This window comes from Schistocerca americana, chromosome 9 (genome assembly GCF_021461395.2).
Source record: "Schistocerca americana isolate TAMUIC-IGC-003095 chromosome 9, iqSchAmer2.1, whole genome shotgun sequence".
NCBI classification, from domain to species: Eukaryota; Metazoa; Arthropoda; class Insecta; order Orthoptera; family Acrididae; genus Schistocerca; species Schistocerca americana.
The window spans coordinates 179345637-179361702 of NC_060127.1; the positions used below are offsets into that span (position 1 = coordinate 179345637).

Sequence of the window (16066 nt, forward strand, 5' to 3'; positions counted from 1 at the left end):
TTTGCCACGGACTGATGACTTTCCTCATCGCCGATTTCAGGTTGTTTGCGATGCATTTCGCTATTATTTTATAGTCGGCGTTGAGGAGCGTAATCGGACGAAACTCTTCAATGCGGCGGGCGGCTCTCTTCTTAGGGATGAGTGTTATGGTCCCTTCGGTCAGCCCAGGTGGAATTTCCGCCCCATCGAGTATCTCGTTCACCATTTCCGTGAATTGCTCTCCTAGCACGTCCCAATATGCGAGGTAGAACTCGAGCGGGATGCCGTCGGCGCCGGGTGCTCTTCCTCTTGCGCTGGTCCTCATCGTTTCTTTGATGTCATCCACGTCGACATTTTCTGTCAGCAACGCCCTGTCTGCGTCTGTGAGCACGCTCCTCGTCTGCTGGAGGATTTCAGCAGTTGCCGCGTCGTCTGTCGCTTCTCGACGGAACATGTCTCGGAATTAGTCCTCGATGTGTTTTGTTAACTCCGTTTTCGTCGTGAGCATCTTTCCTTGCTTGTCCTGAAGCTCATTTACACACTTTCCTGCGCCTCTCTCCCTTTCCCTATTTAGGTGGTGCATGGTGATTGGCTCTTCATCCACCTCGCCATATGTTTTACTTCTTGTGAGGACGCCTCTTATTTGCTGTTTCTTTATTTGAAGGAGTTTTGCCTTGATTCTCCTCACTCGCGGCAGGTATTGTTGGTCGTCTGCTGGTGCGTCGAGTGCGTCTTTCAGGCACTGCTGGTAGAACTCGGCCGTGGTTCGCCTCCAGAATGACTTTTCCGCGCTGTATCTTATCAACAGGCTGCGCATTGTCGGCTTCGCTCGTGCCAGCCACCACTCGGTCGTGCTGCTGTAGCGTGCGCGCTGTGCCAGGCATTCTTGCCACATTTCCACTATTTGCTTGCGCAGTTCCGCGTCCTGCAGGTGTTCCGTATTTAGCTTCCACGTGCTTCTTTTGCTGACGTTCTTTCCTTTTTGGAGATGCAGGCTGCATTCGTAGCTGCAGTGGTCCGAAAAGATGACAGGATATACTTCGAGGTGCGCTACATTTTTAGTTGCTGCTCTGCTGATATATATACGGTCCAGTCTGCTTTTACCATTTTTGTGGTGGTATGTAAATTCAGTGTGTGTTGGATGGAGAAGGCGCCACGAATCTTCTATTTTCAGTCGTCGAATCAGTTCTTGCAGTTCTGGGCACATGTTTGCTACAGGTATTTGGTCTTCAGCTGCGGCGACACAGTTAAAATCTCCTCCAATGATGATGTTGTTATTGTTCTGCATCAGCAGTTCGGCTACTTCTTCATTATAGAAGGTGCTTCTTGCTCGCTTGTTGTGTGTGCCAGAAGGTGCGTATATGTTGATAAAGAGCGTTTTTTCTATGCTTAGCGCTATCCCTCGGCCGCTTGACAACATTTTAGTCCCGCCGAAGTCGATCCCGTTCCGTACCATTATTGCCGTACCGCATTGGGATTCTGGGTCTATATTTGTGATTGCCGCATATCCTGGTATCTGGTTTATTTTAGTCGTAACCACTTCTTGCAATAGTGCAACGTCTGTTCTTCTGTGGCGTAGGAAATCTGCGAGGGCTCGAATTTTTAAAGATGTGCTCATTTTATTTATGTTAACTGTGACAACTTTATAGATTGTATTTGCCTGCCTGCTCATTTAGTTTATCAGTCGGTGCTGTAGTCTGTGTCCATGCGGACATCTCTCTGGCTGTTTTCTCTTCGGTCCTGTGACGAGTTGGAGCTGCGTCTTTTCTTGTTTTTCTTTGCGGGTTTGTTTACCGTTTTCGTCGTTTGTGTCTATTCGTCGTCTGTATTGTGTTGTTTTTTCGGTTTGTCACTGCTTCCCCTGGTGGAGGACTTTGCGGTGACATCGTCGTTTTGGTTGAGCTTTAAAACTTTTCTCAGGTGGTTACTCTTCTCCTTTATCCACTGCTCGCGCGTCTGCTCCACAGTCGGGACGGCGCTCCCGCCCGCGGGCGTCGTCGCGTCGATTTGCATATTTTCGGTGGCCTACTCCTCTCTTAGTTCCTCCTGCACCTGTTGTTGTGGCGCGCGCTCGGTCATCGGCTGACCTTGCTGCTCCGCCTCGTCCGAGCTGGCGTCGCTAATCTGCCTTTTATCTGCGTTTCCTGCCGGCTGGCCCGTAGCGGGGACAGGGACCGGTTCACCCTCGCCCGAGGGGGAGGGCTGCGCGGCCGCCGCCGTTGTCTCCGCCCCGGCTGGGCTGCCGCTGCCCGCATTCTCCTGCTGTGGCGCGTCCGCGTCCCTAATCGGGGGAAATTCGGCAGCGAGATTCTGTGCTCTCCCAGCGTACGTATCTTCTCGGGGCAGCTGTAGTGGTCTTTTTCGCGGGCATTCATTTCTCATATGTCCTGTAGCGTGACAGATGGAGCAGGTCTGCGGCTGTCCGGTATACGAAACGAAACCCCTGTGCCCGCAAACGTTAATGAAAGACGGGATATGTTTTCTGAGGTCCATTTTTACCGTTCGGACGCCCGAGTCCACCTGTATTCGGTAAGCGCTCCCCCATTTTTCTCTTGTTAGTCCAAAAACATTCCCATAAAGTCTACAGCTCTTAATGATTTCTTCGTCCGGTACTTCAAACGGTAAATTGTAGATTTTGACGTTACGGATCCCGTAGCCAGAAGGCTGCATCTGAACGTTGCTTAGTGACCCATCTCTGTGTTTAAATTTCCAAGTTCCCCCGTTTGTATTCACCAGTCTGTCAATTTCTGCGGGATTTCCTATTTTTATAAACAGAGCGTACAGAATAAAGTCCAGCTGAATTCCAAGAATGTCCTCTATCGGCACTTTTACGTCATCAACTATCCAATTGTGGATGTCGAAAGCAGTCGGCTTCTCCAAATTCCTATCAAACGTGCACTGGATCGTGTCTTCACGATTGAGCGTCGCCATGATTTTCCGATTTTTAAACGTTAAAGGTACAAAGTTTTATACTCGCCAAGGCGAAGTAGCTGCAGCTCGGCGTCCTCCTCAGGCGGCGGGCGCGGTGCGGGGTCGGTCTCGTGGCCGGCCGGCGACGGCGGGGCGGCCGGGAAATCCTCTGCTACCTGGGACGCACAATAGCGAGCGGCACACGTGTTCACAGGCGGGCAGCCAGACTCGAACTCGTGATCTTTGCCTTTCACGTGCAAGTGCTCTACCATCTGAGCTACCGAAGCACGACTCACGCCCGGTACTCACAGCTCTACTTCTGCCAGTATCTCGTCTCCTACCTTTCAAACTGCAAGGTTCGCAGGAGAGTTTCTGTAAAGTTTGGAAGGTAGGAGACGAGATACTGGCAGAAGTAGAGCTGTGAGTACCGGGCGTGAGTCGTGCTTCGGTAGCTCAGATGGTAGAGCACTTGCCCGCGAAAGGCAAAGGTCCCGAGTTCGAGTCTCGGTCGGGCACACAGTTTTAATCTGCCAGGAAGTTTCATATCAGCGCACACTCCGCTGCAGAGTGAAAATCTCATTCTGGAAACACCAGAGAATGTTGGAAAACTGGAAGAAGCCTGCATATGAAGTCGCAGGCATTCTGCACGCAAGCACGCACTACAGACTGACGTGTCAGATAGCAGTGTGTGGTGAATATTGTACAGAGAACTGCGATACCATCCATGCAAGATTAAGAGAGTGAAGTAGCTGAATATGGACAATCTCCCAAAGAGTATATACTATTGCCAGAAATCGTTGGAACTCGTGAATGACAAACAATGCCTGTGCGTCAATCTGATGATGAGCGATGAGGCCAATTTTTGTGTGTCAGGCTTCGTTAACAAGCAAAACTTTCAGATATCAGTCATGTGAAAGTCCTGAAATTCTTTGTGGAACTCCACTTCACACTCCGAAGGTGGAAATGTGGCGTGGCGTATCATCATTTGGAATCATAGGGCCTCATCTTTTGAAGACGACGCTGCTACTGTGAACACAAAACATTATATTCACTTCTTGGACCACTTGCTAGTCCGCCAGCTTGTTGATCTTCCTGTAACTAGAAGTACATTCTTCCAACAAGGTGGGGCCACATGCTATACTACATGGCATTCCATTATAACGCTACAGGACATCTTCTGTCGTCATCCCATCTCGCAGAACAGGGACACTTCCTGGCCTCCAAGATACCCCGATTTATCCCATTGGAGTAATTTGAAGTTTTAGATATTACGGTGTGACCCACCACTCACCATTCAGGAGCCGAGGTATCAATTTTACATCTGCATCTACATCTACATCTAGGAGGGTTGGAAATTTGACAGTGGCAACTGTTTATTTACAGCTCGCACAAAATAGATACGAGTTTCAAAGTTTTACTGACCTTCAAAGTAGTCATCAGCATTGTGTATAACCCGTTGCCAGCGATGTGGAAGTCGCAGGATACTCTTAGCAGTGCCAGTTGTGTTGACAGTTCGAGGGGCGCGGTCTACTGCCCGACGAATTTGTAGCAATTCTGAAGCGAATGTCGTGAAGTGTTTCCTTCAGTTAAGAAATTGAGTTGAACTCACGAGGGGAGTGCAGTAGGTGGTGTAGCATTTAGCAGCCCCATCAGTCAAACGAATCAGTAACAGCTTACACTTTACGGTCTTGAACATTGTCCTGCAAAATGATGGTCAGATCCTGCAGAAAGTGTCATCACCTCTCTCTCTCTCTCTCTCTCTCTCTCTCTCTCTCTATGCTGTTCATTTTTGGAACACAACCTACGACCAGCTTAGAGACAGAAATGACACTTTCTCCATGACCTGAGCATCATTTTGCAGGACAATGCTCAAGCACGTACAGTGCAAGCTGTTACTGATGTGTTTGACTGATGGGGCTGCTAAGTGCTATACCACCTACTGCACTCCCCTCGTGAGTTCAACTCGATTTCTAAACTGAAGGAAACCTTTCACGGCATTCACTTCAGAACTGCTGCAAATTCGTCGGTCAGTAGACCGAGCCGCTCAAACTGTCAACACAACTGGCACTAGAATGAGATTTTTCACTCTGCAGCGGAGTGTGCGCTGATATGTAAGTTCCTGGCAGATAAAAACTGTCTGCTGGACCGAGACTCGAATTTGGGACCTTTGCCTTTCGCGGGCAAGTGCTCTACCAACTGAACTACCCAAGCACGACTCACGCCCCGTCCTGACAGCTTTAATTCCGCCAGTACCTCGTCTCTCGTCTCCTACTTTACAAACTTCACAGAATCTCTCCTGCGAAATGGTAGAGCACTTGTCCGTGAAAGGCAAAGGCTCAGAGTTCGAGTCTCGGTGCGGCACATAGTTTTAATCTGCCAGGAAGTTTCACAACTGGCACTGCTAAGAGTCCCCTACGACTTTCACAACGCTGACAACGGGTTATACACAATGCTGGTGACTACTCTGAAGGTCAGAAAAACTTTGAAACACGTGTCTGTTTTGAACGAGCTGTAAATAAATAGCCGCCACTATTAAAGTTCCACCCTTTCTACATAGATAATCGGCAAGCAACCGTAGAGTGAGTGGCTAAGAATAGTCTGTATCACTGCTTGTCATTTCCCCTCCTGTTGCACTCGCAAACAGAGCGAGAGGAAAAGTACTGTCTGTACACCTCAGAATGAGCCCTAATTCGTCGTATCTTATCTTAGTGGTCCTTAGGCGCGATGTGTGCTGGCGGCAGCAGAATCGTTCGGCAGTCAGCTTCAAATGCCGCTTCTCTAAATTTTCTTAACAGCGTTTCTCGAAAAGAATGTCGCATTTCCTTCAGGTATTTCTATTTGAGTTCCCGAAGCATCTCCATAACACTTACGTGTTGTTCGAACCTACGAGTTGCTTCGATGTCTTCCATCAATCCGACCTCGTACGGATCCTAAACACTGAAGAGTAGGTCGCACCAGCATCCTATATGTTGTCTTCTACACACGTGAACCACTCTTTCCTAAAATTCTCAGAATAAACCGAAGTCAACCATTTGTATTCCCTACCACATTTTGCAGAATTCCGGTGCCACTCCTGCAAGATGTTAAGATTACAAAAATGTAAGACTGAAAATGGCAAGCAACTACGTTCAAAATGGTTCAGATTGCTCTAAGCACTATGGGGCTTAACATGTGAGGTCATCAGTCCCCTACACTTAGAACTACTTAAACCTAACTAACCTAAGGACATCACACACATCCATGCCCGTGGCAGGATTCGAACCTGCGATCGTAGCAGCAGCGCGGTTCCGTGCTGAAGCGCCTAGAACCGCTCGGGCACATGAAGTTCCAAAATCGCTCGTTTCACTGCCGCACCCGGCATTAGGGATGATTTCATACCATGAATTGGACCCACTCGTTCTAGATGACCATGAATATTGTTGGTGATCGAGTAGTGCTCTTTCTTCTGCGTCATGGTAAGTGAGGTGTGGTCATTCTTATCTTGCAGGATACCCCTGTCCACAGGGTTGTACACAGACGCTCCTAGTTTGACGATGCCAGATCACCCGATTGCAGTTCCATACAAAACATCTGGGTCTAGTTGCAACAGTGGGTGTAAACGCAGCAGTCAACGTCACTGCGGTATGGTAGTTCTACAGGATGTAATCACCAATGAGGGATGGCAGCTAGAAGTGACATATCTGAAGAAACTGAAGAAATATGTGGACCGTCTTCTTCCCTGGACTAGGCTGTTATCAAGGGAAGAGGAGGTGTTACTTGGCATTAGTGTCCGCGTGCTGTGGGTGACAAACCTTTAGCCCATCGTGTTCATTTCTTTCTCAGCTGCAGTGTGCTAGGTCTGAGGCCTGTTGTGTAGGTACAGTCATGCTCATAAATTAAGGATAATCCTGATACATGGTGAAACAACGCTCTCGTGGGCGGTTTGTGGGTTTAAATCACCTCGGGGTATGAGCATGCGGTGCATTTGACCTGTGGTCATCACACGGTGGTGCTGGCATCAGTCCACATACACAGAGGTGTGTTGGTGCATGTCAGAGTACGGTGCAGTAAGTGTGCAGACGTTTTCAGATATGCTAATGGTGACTGTGTGTCGAAAATGGGTCAAAGAACACACATCGATGACGTTATGAGGGGTAGAATACTAGGGCGGCTGGATGTTGGTCAAACACAGCAGATCGTAGTACGGGCCCTCCATGTGCCACAAAGTGTGATCTCAAGATTATGGCAACGATTCCAGCAGACAGGAAACGTGTCCAGGCGCTACAGTACGGGACGTCCACAGTGTACAACACCACAACAAGACCGATATCTCACCACCAGTGCCCACAGACGGCCACGGAATACTGCAGGTACACTCGCTCGGGAGCTTACCACAGCCACTGGAACAGTTGCCTCCCGACACATACTCTACAAACGGCTGAACAGACATGGTTTATTCGCCCGGAGACCTGTAAGGTCCATTCCACTGACCCCTGGTCACAGGGGAGGCCATAAAGCCTGATGTCAAGAACACAGTACATGGTCATTGGAACACTGGTCCCAAGTTACGTACACGGACTAGTCCGGCTATAATCTGAACAGTGATTCTCGCCGGGGTTTCATCTGGCGTGAACCAGGAACCAGATACCAACACCTTAATGTTCTTGAAAGGGACCTGTATGGAGGTCGTGGTTTGATGGGGTGGGATTATGATTGGTGCACGTACACCCCTGCATGTCTTTGACAGAGGAATTGTAACAGGTCAGGCGTATCGGAACGTCAATTTGTACCAGTATGCCCGCCTTTCAGGGGTGCAGTGGGTCCCACCTTCCTCCTGATGGATGATAATACACGGCCCCACCGAGCTGCCATCATGAAGGAGTACCTTGAAACAGAAGACATAAGGCGAATGGAGTGGTCTGCCTGTTCTCCAGACCTAAACCCCACCCAGCACGTCTGGGATGCTCTCGCTCGACGTATCGCTGCACGTCTTCAAACCCCGAGGACACTTCAGGAGCTCCGACAGGCTCTGGTGCAAGAATGGGAGGCTATACCCCAGCAGCTGCTCGAACACCTCATCCGGTGCATGCCAACCCGTTGTGCGGCCTGTTTTCATGGTGATCATATCCCATATTGATGTCGGGGTACATGCGCTGGAAACAGTAGCGTTTTGTAGCACATGTGTTTCGGGACGGTTTTCTCAACTTATCACCAACACCTTGGACTTACAGATCTCTGTGTTTCCTATGTGCCTATGCTATTAGCGCCAGTTTTGTGTAGTGCCACGTTGTGTGTGGCACCACATTCTGCAATTATCCTTAATTTATGAGCATGAGTGTAGAAACAGGGGCCTGTCATGCGTGGCTGGGTGTAGACCGCCAACTGTCAACACTGCCACATTGCAACATGGAGTCCACGAAGTTATGTGGCTCATGCAATAACTGCTGGACGAAGCTTTTGATAGCACCGCCTGTAATTGACTGGTAACTTTCTCGCTGTGTTTCCAGACAGTGGGGACACCATGCAGCTTCCCGTGGGTCTCGCAGCTGGAGGGGGAGGCGTCTTCTTCATGGCTGTGGTCGCCGGTTGGTACGGGATGCCCAAGCTCATCTCCAGCCAGATAGCGTCCGTGAGTATCGCACTTCCTGGTGCGCACTGTCAAACAGAATAACTGCCTAAACGTTCTTACCTTCGTACTGGATCGATTAAAGTCCACCCACTCACAGAGGTCCAGTGTGGGCCGCAATTATCGTACAGCTGGGAAACTTAGTACATATTATAGTGCGTTAATGTAATCTGGGAAGAGAAATTGTTTTCAAATTTGGCCACCGGATGCGGACCTGGTGCTGTGAATGCAAGAAAGACATACAGAAATGTTCCCATGTGTAATGGATTATGAATGAGATGTTTGGAGAAAACGTCAAACATGTGAGAAAGGCATAATATTGATGTAATTAACCACAGCTTACACAAATTGTTCAATATGAGGACCAGAGACGTGGATGAGATGCTTACAGCGACAGCTTTGCACCTGGTGGCCAAAATTGGAACCAAATTTTTTTTTTCAGCGATACATGGATTCTACGTTAACACAGTAAAATACAAAGTTTTGTTGCCATACGTTAATTACAGCCCAACTGAACCTCTGTTAGTAGCTGCACCACTCAGTAGGATGACTAACATCATTTATTTATTTATTGTACTCTTCGACTAGTCCATCTTCTCTTGCCCACTCTGTCGACCAGCTTCTCTCCACTCTCACTGTCCATCTACTCCCCCCATCTCTCTCTCTCTCCATCTCCTCCTCGATTCTCTCTCTCTCTCTCTCTCTCTCTCTCTCTCTCTCTCTCTCCCTCTCTCTCTCTCTCCCCCTTCGCCCTTTGTGTCCCTCCATCTCCTCATCTCCTCCTCCTCCCCCAAAACACTTGCCTGTCCATCATCCTCACCCCAACAGAAGTTTCGCTCTTCTCAACCCCACATTATCTAGATAGTAAGTAATATTTGTAGGAAATAAGACTGAAATCGATCCAGAGGTTTAGGAGGAGCTTTTTATCCGTGAACTGACTGTGTGCGCACATGTCACATACTTTTCACATACATTTAACGTATTTCACATATATGTGTACACGTATTTCATTTGTATCTCTAGCGAATTTCGCGCTGCAGTTTCTTTTCACGCAGCTCAAAGTGTTTGATGTCTTATCTCGTGAACAATGTCTCATACAATGATATAATTTCGGAACTATATTCGGTGGTATATGCGAATACTGTCCTCAAAATGAGGCTCGAATAGAATTAGTAGTAAAGAATCAGTAATGGTTAACGTAATGATGATGGTGCGGTTTTACTGTGTGAACAGAGAAGAAGCAGTAAGCTATAAACATTGATTTTTCGTCATTTTGTAGTGGATGTCAGCGAGAAAAAGTTTCGTAAAGGTGTGAAATTATGTGTGTATTTTTTGAACATATATATACTACTGGCCATTAAAATTGCTACACCAAGAACATATATAATATACAGGGTGAGTCACCTAACATTGCTGCTGGATATATTTCGTAAACCACATCAAATACTGACGAATCGATTCCACAGACCGAACGTGAGGAGAGGGGCTAGTGTAATTGGTTAATACAAACCATAAAAAAATGCACGGAAGTATGTTTTTTAACACAAACCTACGTTTTTTAAATGGAACCCCGTTAGTTTTGTTAGCGCATCTGAACATATAAACAAATACGTAATCAGTGCCGTTTGTTGCATTGTAAAATGTTAATTATATCCGGAGATATTGTAACCTAAAGTTGACGCTTGAGTACACTCCTCCGCTGTTCGATCGTGTGTAGCGGAGAGCACCGAATTACGTAGGGATCCAAAGGGAACGGTGATGGACCTTAGATACAGAAGAGACTGGAACAGCACATTACGTCCACATGCTAACACCTTTTTATTGGTCTTTTTCACTGACGCACATGTACATTACCATGAGGGGTGAGGTACACGTACACGTTTCCGTTTTCAATTACAGAGTGGAATAGAGTGTGTCCCGACATGTCAGGCCAATAGATGTTCAATGTGGTGGCCATCATTTGCTGCACACAATTGCAATCTCTGGCGTAATGAATGTCGTACACGCCGCAGTACATCTGGTGTAATGTCGCCGCAGGCTGTCACAATACGTTGTTTCATATCCTCTGGGGTTGTAGGCACATCACGATAGACATTCTCCTTTAACGTACCCCACAGAAAGAAGTCCAGAGGCGTAAGATCAGGAGAACGGGCTGGCCAATTTATGCGTCCTCCACGTCCTATGAAACGCCCGTCGAACATCCTGTCAAGGGTCAGCCTAGTGTTAATTGCGGAATGTGCAGGTGCACCATCATGCTGATACCACATACGTCGACGCGTTTCCAGTGGGACATTTTCGAGCAACGTTGGCAGATAATTCTGTAGAAACGCGATGTACGAGTATCTTGCAGCTGTTTGGGCCCCTGCAATGAAGGGTGGTCGCCAATGATTCCGCACCATACATTTACAGTCAACGGTCGCTGTCGCTCTACCTGTCTGAGCCAGCGAGGATTGTTCACGGACCAGCAGTGCATGTTCCGTAGATTCACTGCCCCGTGGTTTGTGAAACCCGTTTCATCGGTAAACAGGTAGAACTGCAACACATTCTCTGTTAATGCCCATTGACAGAATTGCACTCGATGATTAAAGTCATCACCATGTAATTGCTGATGTAGCGACACATGAAACGGGTGAAAGCGGTGACGATGCAGTATGCGCATGACACTACTTTGACTCAGTCCACCGGCTCTTGCAATGTCCCGTGTACTCATGTGTGGGTTCATGGCAACAGCAGCTAACACACCAACTGCACCCGCTTCTCCTGTGACGGGCCTGTTACGGACCCGTTTGCGTGCTACGACCATACCTGTTGCATACAGTTGGCGGTAGTTGTTTTGCAATGTGCGGCACGTTGGATGCTCTCTGTCCGGGTAGCGTTCTGCATACACCCTGCAGGCTTCAGCTGCATTTCGTCGACACTCGCCATAGATGAGTATCATCTCCGCCTTTTCAGAGTTCGAATACACCTTGGTCACAGTTCCTACAACACTACACTATCACATACGTCTGGTAACACGGTGTACGGTGTACGTGTACGTTGGTGTACAGTTGGTCTGCGTGCGGAGACGAATGCAGAATAACAATAGCAGCAAGCGCTACATGCGGACACTGCGACACCTAGACCAAACCACAACAGTGCACTACAGCCACACTCGTAAACACGGTCGTCATCGTAAACATGTCCCTGCAGATGCTGCTCGCCGACCGAGGCCCGTGTTTGTTACAACACGCAACAGAACGTCGGAGGTTTCAAGCGTCAACTTTAGGTTACAATATCTCTGGATGTAATTAACATTTTACAACAAACATTTTACAACAAACGGCACTGATTACGTATTTGTTTATATGTTCAGATGTGCTAACTAACGTGGTTCCATTTAAAAAAACGTAGGTTTGTGTTAAAAAACATACTTCCGTGCATTTTTGTATGGTTTGTATTAAACAATTACACTAGCCCCTCTCCTCACGTTCGGTCTGTGGAATCGGTTCGTTAGTATTTGATGTGGTTTGCGAAATATATCCAGCGGTAACGTTAGGTGACTCACCCTGTATATACTACTGGCCATTAAAATTGCTACACCAAGAAGAAATGCAGATGATAAACGGGTATTCATTGGACAAATATATTATACTAGAACTGACATGTGATTACATTCTCCTGCAATTTGGGTGCATAGATCCTAAGAAATCAGTACCCAGAACAACCACCTCTGGCCGTAATAATGGCCTTGATACGCATGGGTATTGAGTCAAACAGAGCTTGGATGGCTTGTACAGGTACAGCTGCCCATGCAGCTGCAACACGATACCACAGTTCATCAAGAGCAGTGACTATCGTATTTTGACGAGCCAGTTGCTCGGTCACAATTGACCAGACATTTTCAGTTGGGGAGAGAACTGGAGAATGTGCTTGCCAGGGCAGCAGTCGAACACTTTCTGTATCCAGAAAGGCCCGTACAGGAAATGCAACATGCGGTCGTGCATGACCCTGCTTAAATGTAGGGTTTCGCAGGGATCGAATGAAGGGTAGAGCCACGGGTCGTAACACACCTGAAATGTAACGTCCACTGTTCAAAGAGCCGTCAATGCGAACAAGAGGTGACCGAGGCGTGTAACCAATGGCACCCCATACCATCAAGCCGGGTGATATGCCAGTATAGCGATGACGAATACAGGCTTCCAATGTGCGTTGATCGCGATGTCGCCAAACACGGATGCGACCATCACGATGCAGTAAACAGAACCTGGATTCATCCGAAAAAATATACGTTTTGCTATTCGTGCACCCAGGTTCGTCGTCGAGTACACCATCGCAGGCGCTCTTGTCTGTGATGCAGCGTCAAGGGTAACCGCAGCCGTGGTCTCCGAGCTGATAGTCCATGCTGCAGCAAAAGTCATCGAACTGTTTGTGCAGATGGTTGTTATCTTGCAAACGTCCCCATCTGTTGACTCATGGATCGAGACGTGGCTGCACGATCCGTTACACCCATGCGGATAAGATGCCTGTCATCTCGACTGCTAGTGATACGAGGCCGTTGGGATCCAGCACGGCGTTCCATATTACCCTCCTGAACCCACCGATTCCACATTCTGCTAACAGTCATTGGATCTCCACCAACGCGAGCAGCAATGTCGCGATACGATGAACCGCAATCGCGATAGGCTACAATCCGACCTGTATCAAAGTCGGAAACGTGACGGTACGCATATCTCCTCCTTACACGAGGCATCACAACAACGTTTCACCAGGCAACGCCGGTCACCTGCGGTTTGTGGTTGAGAAATCGGTTGGAAACTTTCCTCATGTCAGCACGTTGTAGGTGTCACCACCGGTGCCAGCGTTGTGTGAATGCTCTGAAAAGCTAATCATTTGCATATCACAGCATCTTCTTCCTGTCGGTTAAATTTCGCGTCTGTAGCACGTCAGCTTCGTGGTGTAGCAAATTTAATGGCCAGTAGTATATATATATATATATATATATATATATATATATATATATATATATATATATATATTTTGTGGTTCGGTTGTTTGTTAAGAACAGAAACTGATGAGGTTAGTGAAATTAACATTCTAACAATGATAGCAGACAATCCGCGAGTGGGACTAGCTTGTTCTTCGAATACTGCGAGAATCTTATGACGCGTTTCATCTTTTCCATATTTCACCCCATCAACAGTTTCACGGCAATGACTTTCAAAACTAATTTCATAGCAGTGCACCGAATAGTGACTGCTGAACGTGCGGACTGATGCGGCATTTGTGTACAAGATTTTGTTCTCTAATGAGACACCGTTAACAGATGGTGTATTTAATCTTCACAAAATGTGCTATTGGCTGCTTGGAAATCCACGCTGCCTGAGAAAAGTGGATAAACAATGGCCTTGATCTGGTAGCATGTCTTCCTGTTGTTTCAATTCTTGCATCATTATTCCCTGTGAATAACCACACGTACGCACATGTCGTAACAGAGTTATTGCTGCAGTTACTGCGAAACGGCCCACTGAAGGCAGTACACGTGTCACTAACGTGATGGATGTTCCGACAATTCTACATTCTTAAAGGTCGTCTTAACAGAGCATTTGAACGTTTGGGAAATAGGAAGTAGACTGCACGTTAAACGAATCTAACACCTCTGGACGTTTATCTCTGAGATAAATGTAAACAAAAGTTTACAAGGAAACATTCACGACTCCCGAAGACATGAAATGCCGTGTAACACAGACCTGCGGTGCGATGAGTAAAGATTAATTTCAGTTCGCAGGGTTGTCTCGCTTTATAGCGTGTTTCACTGCTCAAGGTTGACATTTTTAAAGTTGTACTATAGTGCGCGTTATTTATGACGGCGGCCGAGTTTAGGTTCGTTCTGCGCATCTGACGTCACAAGACACAGTCAGCCAATGGACAGAGAGCGACGTTGTCAGAGCTCGACTGCAGTGCAGAGCACGAACGTGTGTCTTCAGTTTTAGAAACGTTCAGTCATAAATAGAGTAACTGAACAAAATGCAATGTCTTGATAGCAGACTTTCGTTTATAGAAAATTTGGAAAAAGCATTCTTTATACCAATTGCTTCATATTCTTTTAATTAATTAAACCAAACAAGCAATAAGCCTCCTAATTCAGGCGATAGCAAGGAAAGGTGTTTGTACCATTCTCACAAACCGCTTTTTCGCAATAAAGAACAGCGGTAATTGTTTATTTCCTATTGTACTATGACGAAACATGAGTAATTCATAGTCATACCAACAGTGTTTGTCCGTATTTTGCGTGATATTTTAGAGTACAATAGGAGCTCTGTTGAAAGATGAGCTGCGTTAGCGTAATGGTTAAGGTGTTAGGCTACTAAGCGAAGAGTTCTGAGTTAAAACCTTGTATGATGCTTAATATTATGTTTATTTAAAAACAACATCGAAGTGTCTTACTTCATGAATTTCATTCATTTGAATGTAATTTTTTGAAATTTCTAGTGCTTTGTCTCTTCATTATAATCGTAATAAGTTTTCGGTTTTTCGCAGCGATTGACAACAATGAAAGGTTAGGCACATACACAATAATATTCATGTTCTCTTTCTTGTTTTTGTTCCACAGTCGCAGTTTTACCAATGGTGTTGAAATATATTCCTCTTCTGTAAAAGTAATAAGCGTTTTAATTAGACCAGACGTATTTTTCTCTTTTGAAGTGTCTTCAGTGGACAGTATTTTGTGTCCTCCCTTGCCAAGTCACCATTCGTAGTTTGTGTTGGCTGATCAGTGTTTTAGCAAATAAATTCTGTTTGTGTGTGCCACACACAAAAATTACATTTGACATAGCTCAGAGCACTTCACTGATACACACTATATTCAAGTCCAAAGGTTTTTGTAAGTCCACAGTTTTGTTTAATATAGTTTGTCTACTTCCTTTTGATTGATTGAAGTGCTTTAAAATAAAGCCAAACGCCCCCGGTGTCAACAAAACTTTCATTATGCTTGCGAAAGACGGAATATTTCTCAATATTACATACGACACCTATGTGGTACTTAAATTAAATGAGATATTGTTATACAGTAAATTGTAAATGAAATTTCATTCTCAACATTGTGGCAACTAAACTCGACCATACGGAAAGTATACGCTATGGACTTTTACCTCGGCAAACCCTTCAAAATTTCGTGGAATGGTTTACTACATTTAATGCTGCACAATGACTGCGTTGAACATCGAAACAAAATTAAGTCATTTATGGGGGGAAGGTACCAGTCATGCTGCGTAAAAAAATTTTTTTTTGGGCCAAATAGTTTCTTAGAAATCGAATGATAAGTGTGTCAAAGCAGTCGGAACACCATGTGTCTGCACAGGCGAGCAGTGCAGTGGTGATAAAATGGCGCACAGCGCGGAATGCGGGGAGCACGTCTCTGTACGAGGTGCATTCAAGTTCTAAGGCCTCCGATTTTTTTTTCTAATTAACTACTCACCCGAAATCGATGAAACTGGCGTTACTTCTCGACGTAATCGCCCTGCAGACGTACACATTTTTCACAACGCTGACGCCATGATTCCATGGCAGCGGCGAAGGCTTCTTTAGGAGTCTGTG

At 46.4% G+C, this 16066-nt stretch overlaps 1 protein-coding gene across 1 annotated transcript in view; it reads left to right on the forward strand.

Moving 5' to 3' along the window:
- Positions 1 to 16066, forward strand: part of LOC124551118 (sensory neuron membrane protein 1-like) — a 291988-nt gene that overhangs the window by 44103 nt on the left and 231819 nt on the right. The window contains exon 2 of the mRNA XM_047126065.1: positions 8376 to 8497. Within this exon, the coding sequence (XP_046982021.1) occupies positions 8390 to 8497 (108 nt within the window). The 5' untranslated portion in view covers positions 8376 to 8389. The remainder of the gene's footprint in view (positions 1 to 8375; positions 8498 to 16066) is intronic.